The 18,596-nt window shown below is 41.0% G+C and overlaps 1 protein-coding gene across 2 annotated transcripts in view; it reads right to left on the reverse strand.

The window, feature by feature from the left end:
* Glg1 (golgi glycoprotein 1) overlaps positions 1-18,596 on the reverse strand; it is a 93,313-nt gene that overhangs the window by 52,396 nt on the left and 22,321 nt on the right. For both annotated transcript variants that reach the window (XM_051169150.1, XM_051169151.1), the window contains exons 2-3: positions 1,515-1,547; positions 540-626 (exon numbers count right to left, since the gene is read on the reverse strand). In XM_051169150.1, the coding sequence (XP_051025107.1) occupies positions 540-626; positions 1,515-1,547 (120 nt within the window). The remainder of the gene's footprint in view (positions 1-539; positions 627-1,514; positions 1,548-18,596) is intronic.

Here is an 18,596-nt window from a genome sequence, read left to right on the forward strand (position 1 = left end):
TTTCTAGGATTCTAATATGAATTAAAAAAAAAAAAATCTCCCCTAGCAAACTGTGGTGCATGCCTTGGATCCCAGCACTCTGGAAGCAGAGGCAGGTGATCTTAAAGAGTGCTACATATTGAGTGCAGGCCAGCCAGAGCTATTCTGTGAGATCTCATCTCACAACAAAACATCCATACAGAGACAAACAGTTCATCACTCAGTGTATAATTATATACATTGATAATTGTTAATCCTTTAAACGCTAGCACCTATTATCTGATACATATGCTCAACAGACCCAAATCACTTAGGAAGGGTTCTAGGCCTCCAGGGAAATGTACTCTAGGAACCTCAGCAGCTGTACTGTATACCTGGGAAACACCTGAACCTGAACTCACTGTACCATGTTGGTGGGTAGTCACTTTTTTTGTGGCTTCTTGTATCACAGCCAAGCAGATAAGAACTCCAAGAAAAGAAAAGTAACTGAGGGGGGTGGGTCAACAGATTCTATTTTGTCTTACAAATCATAATATCCACAAAATTATTTCACACTTTACCTCTGAAATAGTTGACTTGCAAACCTCTCTGGCCACAGATTCAAATTTAGGATCAGTAGTCAGGTTCAGCTTGTAATTCCACAACAACTGGGTTCAAGAGAAGAAAACAAAATAAAACAAAAGAAAAACCTTCTGGTTAGAACACCATGAAATCTGTCACCAGTAATTATTATAAATGACAAAAATTAAGTATACAGGCATATAAAGCACTTTTACATTTCTAATAACAGTTAAAAGTCATCACATTCATAGATAAAAGCACAAAAAATATACAAACATAATTAAAGCAGCACCCACCATCCAGATGTTCTTTTTCCCCTCTACTAAATGACATGTCTTTAAAACTATGAATTACAATTATGTGGTACAGGGGCTTTAGAAGTGGCTCAGTAGTAAGAATATGCACTGCTCATGCAGATGGCAGTCCCAGAACCCAGGTTCTGAGGCTCAGAACTGCTTACAACTCCAGCTCCAGGACATCTGACATGCTGACCTCCACGGATGCTGCACCCACACACACAGATCCACAGATACTTAGTTAAAAGCACAAATAAAAAACACTTGATTGACCATTTGTCACATGGTTTACTTTAGGGCTGATTAATTGATTGATTTAATGTATATGGATGATTTGCCTGCTGATATTAACCACCACCCTGGCATATCTATCTCCTTTATAGGTGCTAAACACAATAGATATTTTAATAAAAGAACTTTAAAGTTGTTGACCTGAGAAACAAAGACTAATTCTTTTTATATGGTAATTGTAAAAAGGAAGACCAATAGTTATCATTGGCCAAGCCTTATACAATGAAGCAGCATTTATAAAGTTCCTTAAACATGGCTCATCATCCTTTTAAAACTAGTAGAATCAGAAAAAATATGAAGCTTCCAGAAAAAGATGAAAAAGCATCCTAAAATCTGTCATCATATTTATAAAGCGCATATGGTGAGTTACTGAAAATCCATACTTACATGATTGCAATCTGAAGAAATTTCATTCTCAGGCTAGAAGAAAAAAAAAAAATGAGATGTTAAAAAAAAAAAACCAAACAAACACTAAAAAAACCAACCCTTCAAGTTTTCAAACATCACAAAAATAAAGTGAAAACCAGAATCTGAATATTTAATCAAATATGTCTCTTCAGTACAAGGAGTAAACTGGAGTTGACATGCATCCCAGATTTTGGAGGACAATTTACCAGAAAGTTACATTTGAGAAACAATCCTTTCTCTGTCACTAATACAGTGTGGATGGAAATGTGAACACATACTAATGCAATAATACAACAGCAACATAAGGACTCGTCTTTTACATGACATTTTCTAATTTTGAATGCTAAAGAGAAGGGGCCGGAGAGCTAGATGGCTTAGTGGGTAAGAGCACTGACTGCTCTTCTCAAAGACCTGAGTTCAGTTCACAGCACCCAAATGGCTGCCCAGAACCATCTGTATCTCCAGTTCCAGGGGATCCAATGGCCTTTTCTGGGTTCCATAAGCACTGCACACATGTGGTATACAGACATACATGCGGGCAAATCACAATACACATAAAAGTAAAAATAATCTGGGTGGTGGCAGCACATGCCTTAAACCAACACTCAGGAGGCAGGGGCAGGTGGTTCTCTTATGACTTTGAGGCCAACCTCATAAGATAAGGCAACAGCCTGAGAAAAACAAGTAAACAAAGGCTCCAGGATTTGCAGATCTTTTTATAGAACCTAGTTCAAATTTCTGGAGCTTCTAAGAGAGCAATTTAAGTCTGAGACTAGTCTCCCACTTGAATTAGACCAGACCGGGCTACTCTGATAGCCAGGAGCGTGACTCTAGCTGTCAGGAACGAAGGAAAGAGTATCGCTAATGGTTGAAGACCACTTGAGGAATCCAGGCTAGGCCTGGCCTCAGAATAAGACTGTCTCAAAAATAAATACATAGCACTCTTTGAAACAAATGCTGAAATGCTAGAAACTAATACCTTCTTTGAGAAATTCTGATAAATGAATAAACAGCAATAAAGATGCAATGTTTTATAACATTCTCTTTAATCTCTAATTCATATCTGATCCTTCTAAAGTAGTAATCAACTAATATAAAATCAATTAACTTCATAACCAAAGTACAAAGCATTATAGATACAGTGTTATAAGACCTGCACAAATTACACTGTCCACACTTTAGTTGGCATAGAAAAGAATCTGAATAAAAAGCAAGACATTTTGACTCCAATTACTACAGTCAACTTGGATTTCAAAGAACACATGACTACCACTTCAAGTAAGAGGAAATAACTTGCCAGGTATGGTGGCGCACGCCTTTAATCCCAGCCTGGTCTACAAAGCAAGTCTAGGACAGACAAAGCTAGCCAAAGCTATAAAGAGAAACCCTATTTCGAAAACCCAACAAAACAAAACAAACTTCCTAAGTATGGCCATGGTTAAACAGGTGCTCCTTCCCTGGTACAGAATGGTCATTTCCAGTAAGCATTACTAATTATTCCTGGGATCTATCATTGCAATCTGTAACAGTGGCTGTGGAGAGTTGGGAAACATCTATATCCAATATGGGCAATTCAAGAAACCGTGTGTGCTGGCTAGTTTTATGTCAAGTTGACATAAACTAGTCATTTGGGAAGAAGGCATTTCACTTGAGAAAATACTTACTAGATTGACCTGTGAGCAAGACTGCTGTGAAGGGTCCAGCTCACTGTGGGTAGTGCTGCCTTTGGGTTGGCAGCCCTGGGAACATTAGAAAAGTGGCTGAACAAGTCATGGAGGGCAAGCCAACAAGCAGCACTCCTCCACAGCTTCTGCATCAGTTCCTGTCTTGAGTTTCTGCCTTGACTTCCTCTGATAATGGACTGGGATGTGAAAGTGAAATAAATCTTTTCCTCTCCAAGCTGCTTTTGATCATGATGTTTTATCATAGCAACAGAAACCTAACGAAGGCACTGTGTCATTCTGGATAAATTGTGTAACTTTTATAGGTCCAAATTCCCACATTTACAAATGAAAATAACATTTATTTCACATGTGGGCATAAGTGGACCAAAACAACATAACCTGTTGTAAGCAAATAAACATTATTTGTAGTTGCAATAGAAATATTCTATACTTCTAGAAGAGTATTAATTTTGCTATGTCCCAACTTCAAAATGAACCCATCTCAAAACCTGAAGTGTAGGACACTCCTTAACCTCAGGGTTAGGTTTCAAACCTGGGATAAATGGGTGCAGTAAACTAACCACCAGGGTCTCCCTGTACCCCTCAGTCTCTAGCTGTTGGGGGCCCTCCTGGTTGGCTGCTCTTCTCTATATAATCCAACCATTTTGGTTACTGCGGGTAGGGAGGCCTGTGGCATCTGGTCTCCCTGCTCTCCCCTCTCTTTCTTCCCACATCGCCCAGCTCAGGATCAGGTCCACTCTGGACTATCCCCACTGTCCTTACTTCTGGCTAAGCTCTCCCCTTTTCTCTTCCACCATACCTCAGAGCAGTCATTTCCCTTCCTTTTTATTTCTTTTTTCCCACTCACTCAGGACTTGGAAGGCAGAAGCAGGAGAGGATCTCTGTAAGTTTGAAGCCAGCCTAGTATATGTAGCAAGCTCCAGAACAGCCAAAACTACATAGAGAGACCCTGATTTAAAAATAAATAAATAAATAAATAACAATAAAATAGGGGCTAGAAAAATGGCTTAGCAATTAAGCTCACTTGCTGGTCTTGCAGAGGACATAAGTTCAGTTCTCAGCACCCACATGGTGGTTCACAAATTCATACCTCCAGTTCCAGGGGATCTGCTACCCTCTTCTAACCTCCATGGGAGCCAGGCAAGCACCTGGTGGTCATAAACAGATGTAGGCAAAACTCACTCCCCGCACCTCTTAAAAAACCCAAATAAATTAAAACAAAGAGGTTTCTTATTAGTAAGTTTCTAAGCTATGAAGAGCTGGAGATGTAAGTCAATGGAAGAGCACTTGCCTAACACAAGAGAGGTTGTGGTTTCTGTTAGTTTTTGTTTTGTTTTTGAGACAGAGTCTCACAATAGAACTCTGGCTGGCCTAGGTGGAACTAATGTAGACCAGGCTGGGCTTGATGAACTCACAGAGATCTTATCTGCCTGCTATGCCTCCCAAGTGCTGGAATTAAAGGCATATGCCACCACCGCCTGGCTTCTTTCTTTCTTTTTTTTGACAGGGTTTCTCTCTGTAGCCCTGGTTGTCCTGGAACTCACTCTGTAGACTAGACTGGCCTCGAATTCATAAAGAACTGCCTGCCTCTGCCTCCCAAATCCTCGGGTAAAAGGTGTGCACTACCACCACCAGGCTATAACCCAAGTTTTCTTACACAAACCACAAATACTGTGTGTAATTCTGGTCTGCCCAACTCTGATCTCTCCATCTACTGTCCGTCTGTAAATCTAGGTTCAGATATTCTGAATTCCTTTAAGAATACTGTTTCTAAAAAAAAAAAAAAAAACCAAACAAACTGTTTCTTAGTGAAAATGTTAGAAGATTTAAATACTTTGGTGTTTTTGTTTTTGTTTTTTGTTTTTCGAGACAGGGTTTTCTCTGTGTAATCTTGGCTGTCTGGACTCACTTTGTAGACCAGGCTGGCCTCGAACTCACAATGATCCACCTGCCTCTGCTGGGATTAAAAGCATGCACCACCATGCCCGGCAATACTTTGGTTTTATTTGTACATGTTTTAAGGCTCTCAAAAACCTTTATATTTAAGTTGAAATATTCAGATTTAAGTATCTTTAAATATCCAAACAAACTAAATATTAGTCATCTATGTTAGATCTCTTTTCTTTTGTCTTACTGGGGAACTGAAGTATGGCCTCCCACATACTAAACAAATTAGACCTCTTCTAAATTTTACTTTAGAAATGTTTCTAGCCCATTATAAGCAGCTCCAGGGGATATATCTATTGTCATCTTCTGGCCTCTGGTGGTCTATGTAGCAAGTGTTACATAGTGAGACCCTGTCTTAAATAAGTAACATAAAACAATCTCCTTTTAGCTTATTTCTGGGTCATTAAGAATCCCTGACTCGGCCGAGCATGGTGGCACATGGCTGTGAGTTCCAGGCCAACCTGGTCTACAAAACGAGTCCAGGACAGCCAAGATAACACAGTGAAACTCTGTCTCAAAAAAACCAAAAACAAAACAAGAATCCCTGACTCCTTCCCTGCTCCCTGTTTCACTGCATTCTATTGCCTCCATAGGGGAGGGAATAGGGGATATCTGAAGAAGAAGAAGAAAAAAAAAAGCAACAACAAAAAATAAAAAATAATACCTATTGATACAGATTACCTTTTTATCACTTCTCAGTACCCTATATAATTAGGCACTTTCTCTTAAAAACTGTGTTAGGTCCAAAGGAAACTCCACTCCCCCAAATTGTGGCACTTGATTCCCTCTATTAAAGCACCCATTCCTCATCCCTGAGAGAAGGGACAAAATCTGTGGTGCTTATTAGCATACCTGCAGGCATGCCGGCCTCCAGGCTCACTCAGTACCTGTGGCTCTCAGCCCCTACCTAAACTTCTCTAGTTCAAGGGCTTCCCTCATAACCCTGCCATTTATGCCAGGCATTCTCTTGGTCCCCTGCTCTCTTGCACACTCTCTTTTATTTTTATTTTTTTTAGGTTTTTGAGACAGGGTTTCTCTGTGTAGCCTTGGCTGCCCTGGACTCATTTTGTAGAACAGGTTGGCCTTGAATTCAGCAAACCACCTGCCTCTGCCTCTGTACTGGGATCACAGGGGTAGGCAGTCACACTCTTTTTTTTTTTTTTTTTTTTCACACTCTCTTTTGTCCTCCTCTCTTGGCCCTCCTCACTCATCCTCTCTCCCTCCTCTCATGGCCTGGTTTAGTCTGCTGTCCATGTTCAATCTACTACTTTCTTTTCCAGATGCCGCTGGCTACCCCCTCGCAATCTACGATAAAACCTTCCTCAACTATACCTTGGAGCAGTCATGTCCCATTTTATACACTCTGAAACCTAAAAACAAAGAGAAAAAAGGTTCTTTCCCCAAGGAAAACTAATTCCATTTGCTCAAGAACTTAAGGCTAAGAAGACCTAGCTTACGTAAGTTTACAATAGCTGACATGCCACCAGACATGCCAGACACAAGTGTCTCAACTGCCATACTGGCCCAAGGCCACAGTGTACATTCGTAACAAAATTCAAGTCTTTCCTCTTTTAAGGATAACAAGGAAAGAACTTGTGCGATGATTTGAGAAAAGCCAATTATTAATTCTGCCCTAAAACATAGAATGCTTTAAATTTAAAGTACAGTAACAACAACAAAAGCCCCCCAAAAATCTTTTTTCAAACTTCTCTTCAATTAGCATTAGAGTTATATCTTTCTGAAACCACCTGACAGAGTAATCAAACATCTTACATCAACATCTTACAGTAGTCGAAATGCACAGATCATTCAATTGCCTGATATCAAAAGCCTTATCTCAGTATTTATTTTATGTATTGTTGGTTTAAACTTGTTTATTCAGGACAGAAAATAACTAATTCAGAAATGAAAACCCAGAGGGTCTGGTGGTTAAAGCAATTGCTGCTTTTCTAGAAGAACTGGGCTCAGTTTCCAGCACCCAAGTCAGAGGCTTAAAGCCAACCTCCTGCAAGTCTGCTCCAGCGGACCTATGGCCTTCTTCTGGCCTCTGTGACACCCAAATGCACATAGCAGACACACAAACCCATACATACAAACAAACAAAATTAACTTTCTCCATAAACATATCCCTTTAAAAATTCCTAGAACCAGGGGGTGGAGAGATGGGTCAGTGGTTGAAAAGGACTGGCCGCTCTTTCAGAGGACCCTGGTTTGATTCCCAGCATCCAACTGCCAGCTCACTACTATCTGTAACTCCAGTTCCAGGGAATCCAATACCATTTCTGACCTCCATAGGTGCCAGGCATACAAGTGGTGCACACACAGGCAAAAACAACCCTCACATTCCAACCCCCACACACTTTTAAATGATAAAATAAAAAATTCCTAAAGTCAGGTATAGTAACATACAACTGTAATTCTAGGACTCAGGAAGTTGAGGCAAAGGATCATGAGGTTTTGAGGTCTGTCTAAACTATATACCCAAACCAAAACTGGGGGAGGGGATTGTCAGAAATTTCACTGATAAGCACTTCTTTGTGGTCTAAGGCAAATGCTACGGCTTGAGCATGTCCTTCAAAGTTCATGTGTTTGGATCCTTGTTTTCTCAAAGTGGAGATGTTGGGAAGTGAAGCCTAGGGGGAGGCATAGCTGAGCCCTTATGCATGGGTGGAAAGTCATCCTTGCTGGACAGACAGATTAGGTCCGGAGTTGGTTCCCTGTTCTCTTTTGCACAGGTGCTCTCTCTTCCATTCTAATCCCCCATCCCACATATTTATATTAACATTGAAGATCAGGGCTTGCAACCTCTCGTCCTTTTGGATATTAGGGTGGGAAACAAATTTACTATAAAAAAGAGCACACTGCTAGAAGCGTGTCAACACTTTAGGAATATTAAACTATTTATTGGTTGGATTCTAAAAAGCACATATTATTCTTTCCCATAGTAGCCATTCAAAAGCTTCTGAGATCCCATGAAATTTTGAGAATTTTTTAAAGGGTGTTTTGAGAGAGGGCTTCTCTGTGCAGCTTTGGCTGTCCTGGAGCTCACTCTGTACACCAGGCTGGCCTCCAACTCACAGAGATCCACCTGCCTCTATCTCCCAAGTGCTAGCAATGAGGATCTTTTGATAATGTGATCAGATACTGAAGCCGGGAAGAGCTGAAAGGGTTAATTGACATGATACCATGATGTACTGTAATCCTCATATATGCTGGTGAACATGCTTGCTTTAATGAGATAAGCATATGGGAACAGCAGCCAGCTCTGTTTCGTGTCAGGCAACGTCTCTACAGTATGTGGGTTACCTCTAGTAACAGCAGTCCTACCATCTGCTGCAGCTTGTGTTGGCACTGTCAGGATAGAAGATCCAAAACCTCAACATGCTATTCTGGGACACTAAATGTGATAAATACAAATGTAAAATATAAGCATCAACTCGGCCTTCTTCATTAAAAATATCAGAATTACCATTCAAAACTTAACTATGTAACAGCTCTTGTTCTTTGAAATAAGAAAAAGACTCAAAAGTCAGGAGATGAGAGGTAAACTTAGAAATATTCTGAAAGAAATTAAGGACTTAAATGAAACCTAATTTTTTCAGTATATTCCATTATAAAATGATGTCCTGCAAAGCTTCAATCTCATTTCAGCTTTAGAGCTCCCTGCAGTTTTCTGGCTTTAACTAAGAGGTTACTGAAAGCTGACGGCTTCTGGGAGAGGGAGGCAGTTTTCCTTAAAGGTGTGGCACTGTCTGGTTCACCATTATCCAGTGAATGGCTCCACACCCATGAGTTATGGGCAGCTCAAATTAGACTCTGTGAGTTATATTGGAAAAAAAAAGCCACAAAATCGGGAGGGTTTGGCAGTAGATCTGGGCAGAGTTAGGAGGAGAGTTGGGTAATTATAACTACATTGTATGCATATATGAAATGGCTCAGGAGTTAAGAGCACTGGCTGCTCTTTCAGAGGACCCAGGTCCAATTCCCAGCACCTTCGGGGTAGCTTAAAACTGTAATACCAGTTCCAGGGGATCCTACACCTCTGTGGTTATTGCATGCACTTTGTGCACAGACATATATACAGGCAAAACACCCATACACATAAAATAAATAAACTTCCCAGGTCAGCCAGAGCTGTTATACAGAGAAATCATGTTTCAAAAAACTTTAAAACAAAACAAAAAGAATCGTTACGGGTACAGTGCAACACGCTCATCCACAGGAGACAGTCAGGGCATTACTATTTGCACAGTTCCTCAGATTTACTCAAGTTCTTTGTTCCAAAGTGATTTTTACAACAGATTTCTCAATAAACAGAGTAAAACTCCTACATTTTCCCCAATTATCCCTGCTAACTATGAGGTGGTCACTTAAACTCAGCAGATGGAATTTTATTAATCATAATGAAAATGGACAGTTAGAAGAACTATTTATGGACAGGAATTAGCAAAGTACATAACTAAAATTACTTTCTAGTGAGTTTATCTTGTTAACATTCATGTCCTTGAGCCTGGCATGATGGTGCACACCTTTAATCCCAGCACTTGAGACGCAGAGGCAGGTGGATCTCTGTGAATTTGAGGCCAGCCTGGTCTACAAAGCAAGTCAGGACAGCCAGTGGTACACAGAAATCCTGTTTTGAAAAAACTAAAACCAAACCCCCTCCCTCCAAAAACAAAAACAAAAAATTCATGTCCATAACTTGTAAAGTCACTGATATCATTGTCTCTTTAGCCAGCTCTCTCTGCTCAACACTAGACCTAACCAACCAATACATGCATGAAGATGCAATGCTAATATAAACAATTTAATAGTGGCTAGAGAGATGGCTCGATGGGTAAAGTGCTTGCCATGCAAAGCATGAGGACCTGAGCTCAGGTCCCCAGCGCCCATGTAAAAGCCAGGCACCATAATCACAGCTCCAAGGGAACAGAGACATAGGGACCTCTGGAATTTGCTGCCAAACACAGCTACTAGGGGGGGAAAAAAAAAGAAGAAGAAGAAGTCATCTTACACCACTCCTAAGTAGAATAAGTATAAGAGGAAGAAGGAAGCCGGGCGTGGTGGCGCACGCCTTTAATCCCAGCACTCGGGAGGCAGAGGCAGGCGGATCGCTGTGAGTTCGAGGCCAGTCTGGTCTACAAAGTGAGTCCAGGATGGCCAAGGCTACACAGAAAAACCCTGTCTCGAAAAACCAAAAAAAAAAAAAAAAAGAGGAAGAAGGCTGGTGGATGAAAATGGCAAAATTAGTCAGCTTCGTTGAGAGTGTCCCTCCAATGAGTGTGGTGCTGGAGTTTTCATGGCTAGCACTTTGACAGGCATTACTGTGGCAAATGCTGTCTGACTTACTGCTTCAACAAACCAGGAGACAAGTAGTTGTGTATGAGTTAATAAAAAAGGAACTGGAGAGAGGGGGGAATGACTGTAAGTGTTAGGGGGGGAATGACTGTAAGTGTTCTTTAAGAGTAGGCCCCTAGTAGGTCAGCCATGTACCCAAGACTATGGGTCTAGGAGTGGTGGAAGGGTGAATGATCAAAACACATAGCATAAAACTCTCAAAGCACTAATAACAAATGCATCAAATAAGGCTGGGAATGATGAAGGAAGACACCTGACACTGACCTCGGACATCCATGGGTGCACACAGATAGGCAAGTGTACTTGCACACATAAACATACCATAATACCATACACACATTATAGTCACAAATTACAATTTTCCTTTATTCAAAAATGGATCAGATGGGTGTAGTGGCCTTTAATTCTAGCACTTGGAAGGCAGGCAGATCTCAGCCTAGTCTACATAGTGAGTTCCAGGATAGCCAAAGTTACATACAAAACAAAAGCAAATTCCTAAATGGCAAAAATGTCACTTTTACTCTTAATACAAGAAAGCAAACTGACGTCCAGATATACCAACTACCACATAATAAGGTACTTGGCAAGATGGTGGGAACAAGGGGAAATGGGTATTTATGGATTAGCCTGCCCCCTTGAAGTGCAGAAGATCAAAGCCACAGCTTCCTATATGGTGGCCAGCACTTTACCATCAAACTGTTTCCCCAGGCGCCAGGTTTTCTCCTCCATGCCCCCTCCCCTTTGGTTTCTCAAGATTTACAGCCACTTGACTATAAATCAGAATTACTTTGATCCTCTTAGGTTTGATTAGTTTATTAGAGCAGCATACTGAGCTCTGGAAACTTAGTCAAATGCATATTAAGAAAATTATACACAGCCGGTTGGAAGACTAGAGTTGGGTTCCCAGTACTCACACCAGGCACCTCATAGCCTGTTACTCCATTTCCATGGGGATCCAATTTCTCTGACCTCTATGAGCAACTTCATACACATGTACAGACATATATATGTAGTTAATAATAAATAAATATATTTTGGGTGGGTTTCAAAACAGGGTTTGTCTGTGTAGTAGTCCTTGTTGTCCTAGACTTACTTTACAAACTGGGCTGGCCTTGAACTCACAGAGATCCACCTGCCTCTGCCTCCCCAGTGCTGGAATTAAAAGCATGCACCACCATGCCAGACTTAAATATTTTTTGGTTTTGGTTTTGGTTTGTTTTTCAAGACAGGATTTCTCTTGTAGTCCTAGCTGTCCTGGACATACTTTGTAGACCAGGCTGCCCTGAAACTCAGAGAGATCCCTCAGCCTCTGCCTTCTCAGTGCTGGGATTAAAGGCGTGTGCTATCACGCCCAGCACACCAATTGCCTTTTCATCCCTGCAAATTATTAGGCATCTAAGTAAGGCCAATAGGGCCTGTAAACCCCTGCCTTGATCCAAATGACTACAGACTCATAAAGAACAGTTGATATCCTATGATTACAGAAAAGCCATCATACTAGGGCCTTGCCAAAAATCTAAGATTTAAGAGAAGTGGTTGCTGGTTTTGAGTTCTTAAATTTGTATAGTCTAGAGAGATGACTCAGTAGTTAACAGCACCAGCTGCTCTTCCAAAGAACTTGGGTTCAATTCCTAGTAGCCGCATGATGTTCACAACTGTGTGTAACTCCATCCAGTATCATGGAACCCAAAGCCCCCTTCTGACTTCCACAGGTCCTAGGCACACAAGTGGGGCAAAGATATACAAGCAAGCAAAATATTCATACACATAAAGTGATTTTTATTAAAGACAGGGTTTCTCTGTATATCAACCCTGGCCATCCCAGAGCTGACTTTGTCAATCAGGCTGGCCACAAACTCACAGAGATCTGTGTACCTCTGCCTCCTGAGTACTGTGACTAAAGGTATGCGCCACCACCACCTGGCTAAAGTAACTTTTTTTTTTTTTTTTTTTGGTTTTTCGAGACAGGGTTTCTCTGTGTAGCCTTGGCCATCTTGGACTCACTTTGTAGACCAGGCTGGCCTCAAACTCACAGCGATCCGCCTGCCTCTGCCTCCCGAGTGCTAGGATTAAAGGCGTGCGCCACCACGCCTGGCTTAAAGTAACTTTTTTTTAAATAAAAGAAATAGGGGCAATCTGTTAACAGATTGTATGATACTGTGAAATTTATAGCTGGTCTTCATACCTGTTGGCAGACACAGCTCCTAAAAACCTAATGTGTTTTTTGTATGCTAATAAAATGAGTGGTGGCTGGATGCTTGCAGGTAGCTTAAAGATGAGTGTTAGCACTAGAAAGTCCAAATCATGATTACAGGGTTGCACTTTCAGCCCATGATCCAACCTCCCAGGAGAAGAGGACACTTAAGGTTAAGTTGATCACCAGTGGTCAGCAATGTAGTGCAGCATGCCTAAGAAATGGAGCTTCCATAAACAGCCAAAAGGACCTGAGTCTGGAACTTGCAGATAGCTGGTCATGTAGAAGCATTCGGATAGTTAGAACAATAGGGGTCACAGAAGAGCCTTATCCTGTTCTACACGTCACCCTATGCTGGTCTACAAAGTGAGTCCAGGACAGCCAAGGCTACACAGAGAAACCCTGTCTCGAAAAACCAAAAAGAAGAAAAGAAAAGAAAAAGGCAATTGGTATGTCATCCACCTGGCTAACAAGTAGTTGTGGCTAAGTTTAAAAGCACTACTGTGCTGAGCTCCAACACGTAAGTGCTCTTAGACTATCTCTCGATGGTCTGAATAGCATGTACAGAGGACCGTGCTTAAAAGAACAGGATTAGTTTGTGGTCTTTAAATGTTATGTGTGGTGAAGCTGAAGAGATGACACAGTCATTGAAATGTTTGCCTTACAAATATGAGGACTTGCGTTTAGAGATCCAGCACCCACAAAAAGATGCACATGGCGGCACACACCTGTGATCCCAGTAATTGTTAGACAAGTAGTAGATTCCTGGAAGTTCACTGGCCAGCTGGGTTAACATTTCTTCAACCCTTGTTTTAATTTATTTACCTTATTATTTATTTATTGCAAATAATTTATATTTATATAATAAATATATAATATTTATATAATATAATGCTATAATATAACATTATAATCTATTATATATATATATATATAAAACAATACTATCATAGTAACCATCAGCCACTTGTGGCTATTGAACACTTTAAAATACCTTGTATAAATTAAGATGTGTTATAAACAGGGTATATAACCTTTTTTGTTTGTTTGTTTTCGTGACAGGATTTCTCTATATAGCCTTGGCTGTCCTAGAATCACTCTGTGCACAGGCTGGCTCAAACTCACAAAGATCCACCTGCCTCTGCCTCCCAAGTACTGAAATTAAAGGTGTGCACCTTTTTTATTTTTATTACTGTATTTTTGCACTCTGGCAGTTAATTGTAGCAAACATTACTTTTATCGTATGTCTGATAAGCCCAACAACAGGTGTGGTGGCACTGGTAAGGACAGAAACCAAGGCCTAGCTCATGTGCTATACTTGAATGCTGCAGGGAACCCACCAGCCCTGTGAAACATTTTGTTGTTTGTTTGCGACAGGGTCTCACACTGTTGCTCAGGGTGCAGTGTTGAACCTGTGGCAATTCTCTGGCCACAGCATGCCAGTTGCATGGCCATCTTCTTTGTTTGCTTCAGTGCTGGGGACTGGGTTCAGGCCTTGCACGTGCTAGGCAAGCACTCTTCCACTGACCTCAGACTTGTGGTCATCCTTTTCAGGAGTTCGCTTACTGGTGTGACATGAGTCACCATGGTCAGCTGAAGCCTTTAAAGATCTGTGTCTTTTTCTATTTTTACTCATTTTTAGGTATAATGTCTTATTTTATAGGATGTGTAGTTATTTTTACTGCTCATTGCCTTTTGGAAATTGTTGGTAGGAATAATTTTGTGCCCCAAAATAGAAATACTGGTTTTCTGAAAGATTTTTGTTTCTGCCAGACATACAGACCTCGACTGCTCTATGACCACCCTAAACCACTTCATTGTTTAAGATTTTCTGTACCACTACAGTCTGTATTTGGATCTGTGGAGAGGATGTTAGTCTGCTTCTGGTTTGCCCTGACTTTCTGGATACAACTTTTGAAATGCTAGCTAAAAGTTGGGGCCATTTATAAGATTTCCTTCCTTTGGAAGGTCTTAGGCTTGGTTCTTGCCCACATGGCCCTTCAAAAATGAGGATCCACTTTGGTAAGTTTAGCAAATCCCTTCTAGACAAAAGTGAGCTTTTGTATTCTCCTTTTTATGTAAACTCTGGCTTAATATTACCTAACAGTATTGTTAGCCTGTTGCTGCTTGTCAGATCACGTCTCACAGTTTTAGGTGTCTATAGTTGCAAAGTTGTTCCAAGTGGTCTAATCGCCGACTGCCAAAAGCTGCCAACTACACATATCCCCCGCCCCATTAATCTGACATGTAGACTAGATTTGGATATGTATCAGTTCTGCAAATGGAAGGTGTATGTAGAAACGAAATAGGTAGGAAGTCATCAAGCCGGTGCAGGATGCTCACATGTACATGCTCTTAGGCATATCAGATAAAAATTTGGGTTTTTTTGTTTGGTTGGTTTTGGTAAAAATAGGATGTGGGGTTTTTCTGGGGAGTGGATTTTGTTTGTTTGTTTTGCTTTTGTTTTTGTTTTCGTTTTCAAGACAGGGGTTTCTCTGTGTAGCCTTGGCTGTCCTAGAACTTTGTAGACCAGGCTGGCCTCAAACTCAGAAATTCTCCTGTCTCTGCCTCCTGAATGCTTGGATTAAGAGTCTGCAACACACTGCCTGGCTTTTTGTTTGTTTGAGATAGGGTTTCTCTGTATCTCTGGTTGTCCTGGAATGCTCTGTAGACCAGACTAACCTCAAACTCTGCCTGTCTCTGCCTCCCATGTGTAGCCTACACTGAACTTTCTGTGATCCTCCTACTTTAGCCTTTGCAGTACTAGAGTTATAGGCAGATCTCCCCATGCCTAGTTGGTTTGTTTGTTTATTTTCCTTAAAATTTGTTTGAGATTTATTTTTTGTTTGTTTGTTTTTGTTTTTCAAGACAGAGTTTCTCTGTGTAGCCCTGCCTGTCCTGGACTCACTTTGTAGATCAGGCTGGCCTTAAACTCACAGTGTGTGGCCTAGCTCTTTATTTTATAAAAAACAGTTTGTGGGTATGGGTGTGGGTGTGTGCATGAATGTTTTACACTATGTGAAGGTCCCGTTTCCCCCCCCCACTACCCATGGAGGCCAGAAGAAGGTACTGGGTCCCCTTTGGTAATGTAGTTACAAATTCTTGTTAGTCACCATCTAGGTGCTGGTCCTTCAGAAGTGAAGCCAGTGTTCTTAACTGCTGAGCCATCTCTCTAACTCTTACAGTTTCTTTGAGTTGGTCCAATATGTGAGTCAACAGGACCCAGCACTGGCTAGCATGTTTTGCATAGTGAGTTCCAGGCCAGCCAAGGTCTATAGTGAAACCCTGTCTCAAATAAAAACCAAAAACAATAGTTGTTGATAGCTATTGCAGTGTCTAGATGTCAGAGCGCCCTTACCATATGATGAGCTGTAATGTTCGTAGTTGGAAATTATGGTTGAAAGTCTTACATCAGCCGGGCGTGGTGGTGCACGCCTTTAATCCCAGCACTCGGGAGGCAGAGGCAGGCGGATCGCTGTGAGTTCGAGGCCAGCCTGGTCTACAAAATGAGTCCAGGACAGCCAAGGCTACACAGAGAGACCCTGTCTCGAAAAAAAAAAAAGACTTACATCAGACTTATTTTGAAGATAGTTCAATACAGTTATTTTGAGTTGTTTTAGGCCCCCCCCCACTACACACACACACACACACACACACACACACACACACAAACAAAATTATCCCTCTTCCTTCTCCCTGCTTCACAACCACCCAAGGGTAATTTTGACATTTTAAGGTGAAGTCTTCAGAGAGATGTAAAAACCTTTCATGTAAGAAGTATTCTCAATTCTTTTAGTTTATGTGGTTATTTTTACAATTACATGCTAAGAGTTGAGCAAAAGTAGAAGGAACAGAGCATTTGCTTCAAGAACTCTGTGAGTCCTTACCTCATATTCTACACTTTTTTCTACGTGGAGTTTCATGTTGCTTTTATGGACCTCTATTTTTACTTGCTGGGTACCTAGGCACTACTGTATGGTATTTTGAGCTGAAGTGAGCTTTTTTCTTTCTTTTCTTTTCTTTTTCTTTTTAATTTTTTCGAGACAAGGTTTCTCTGTGTAGCCTTGGCTGTCCTGGACTACCTTTGTAGATCAGGCTGGCCTTGAACTAAAGTGAGCATTTTAAGGCTCTTCATGAACTAGTTCAGTCAGATGGCTCATTGAGTACAATCCCTGAAACCCACATGGTGGGAGGAGAGAACCTGCTCCTGCAAGTTGTCCTCTGACCTCCACATGTGTGCCATGTTGTTTTTGTGTATACAAACACACACACACACACACACACACACACACACACACACAAACACACACACACAAACTTGACTAATAATAAAGACTTCAGTAATGGAAAAATTGTAACCACAGAATTTTTTTAGGTGCTAAATATGCTGGAAACTCTGGGTCTGGAGTCCAGCCAAGAGTGTAGGCTGATCTGTGGGGAAGCGTTTATCTTAAGGAGGGTGAGTAGGTAGAGGTGAGGATGACTTGCAGAGATTTGCATTCCCTAAGCCAGCATCACAAACATGCAGAAAAACAAACTGAAAACTTTAGTCTTGAGTTCTGAACAAGTGGCAGAAAGGAAGCAAAATAGGGTGAAGCTGTCAGAAGACCTGATTCCAGGAACATCTGAAGGAGGTCTGTTAATTGGGAACAGTCATATTGGCTCTTTGGTGTAAGAAATTTTTTTCTAGAAGATCATGGGCCTTTAACCAGTTTCCCTTATGCTGAAGTTGAGATAAAATTAATTCTTTTTTTTTTTTTTTAAATAAAGCATACTAGTTACTTGGAGGAAATGCATACTAAACAAGAGAAAATCTGGGGCCAGGCAAGGTGGCACACGCCTGTAATCCCAGCACTCAGGAGGCAGAGGCAGGCAGACCGCTGTCAGTTTAAGGCCAGCCTGTCTACAAAGCAAGTCCAGAACAGCCAGGGCTACATAGAGAAGCCCTGTCTCAAAAACCAAAACAAACAAACAAAAGACAAAAAAGTGGGGCTGGAGAGATGGCTTAGAGGTTAAGAGCACTAGTTGCTCTTCCAAAGGTCCTGAGTTCAATTCCCAACAACCACATGATGGCTCACAGCCATCTATAATGAGATCTAGTGCCCTCTTCTGTCTTGGAGGTGTTACATGCAGGTAGAACACTGTATACCTAAAAATAAAAATAATAATAAAAAAATAATAGTAAATTTAAAAAGTAAGCACTTATTTTCTAAAAAATAAAAATCACCTTATGCCAGGCCTATGCTTGGGAAACAGGGGCAGAGACCAGATTTATGTGAGTGTGAAGCCAGTAGTCTATATATTGAGTTTCAAACCAGACAGGATTGTGTAGTAAGGCTCTGTCTCAAAAACCAAACAAATAAATAAAATAAAAACCAACGTAGGTGAAACTCAGGTGAAGTATCTCTACTTGAGCTAGGAGGTGGTGGGGCACACCTTTAATCTCACCACTGGGGAGGCAGAGGCAGGTTTATTTGTTCTTATAATTATACATACGTTTTACTGAATTTAAGATGCACCATTACTTTATATACTGGGGCGAGGCAACTCTGCCAGTAATTATGTCATAAAATATTATACTCTGATAAGATGTTAAGATGAGGGGCTGGAGAGATGGCTCAGAGGTTAAGAGCACTGACTGCTCTTCCAAAGGCCCTAAATTCAATTCCCAGCAACCACATGATGACCATCTGTAATGAGATGTGGTGCCCTCTTTTGGTGTGCAGGTGTTACACGCAGGCAGAACACTGTATACATAATAAATAAATAAATCTTTTTAAAAAGATTTATTTTGTATGGATACAGTGTTCTACCTACATGTACACCTGCACACCAGAAGAGGGCACCAGATCTCGCCATAGATGGCTGAGAGCCACC

Source organism: Acomys russatus, chromosome 26, assembly GCF_903995435.1.
Source record: "Acomys russatus chromosome 26, mAcoRus1.1, whole genome shotgun sequence".
Lineage (NCBI taxonomy): Eukaryota > Metazoa > Chordata > Mammalia > Rodentia > Muridae > Acomys > Acomys russatus.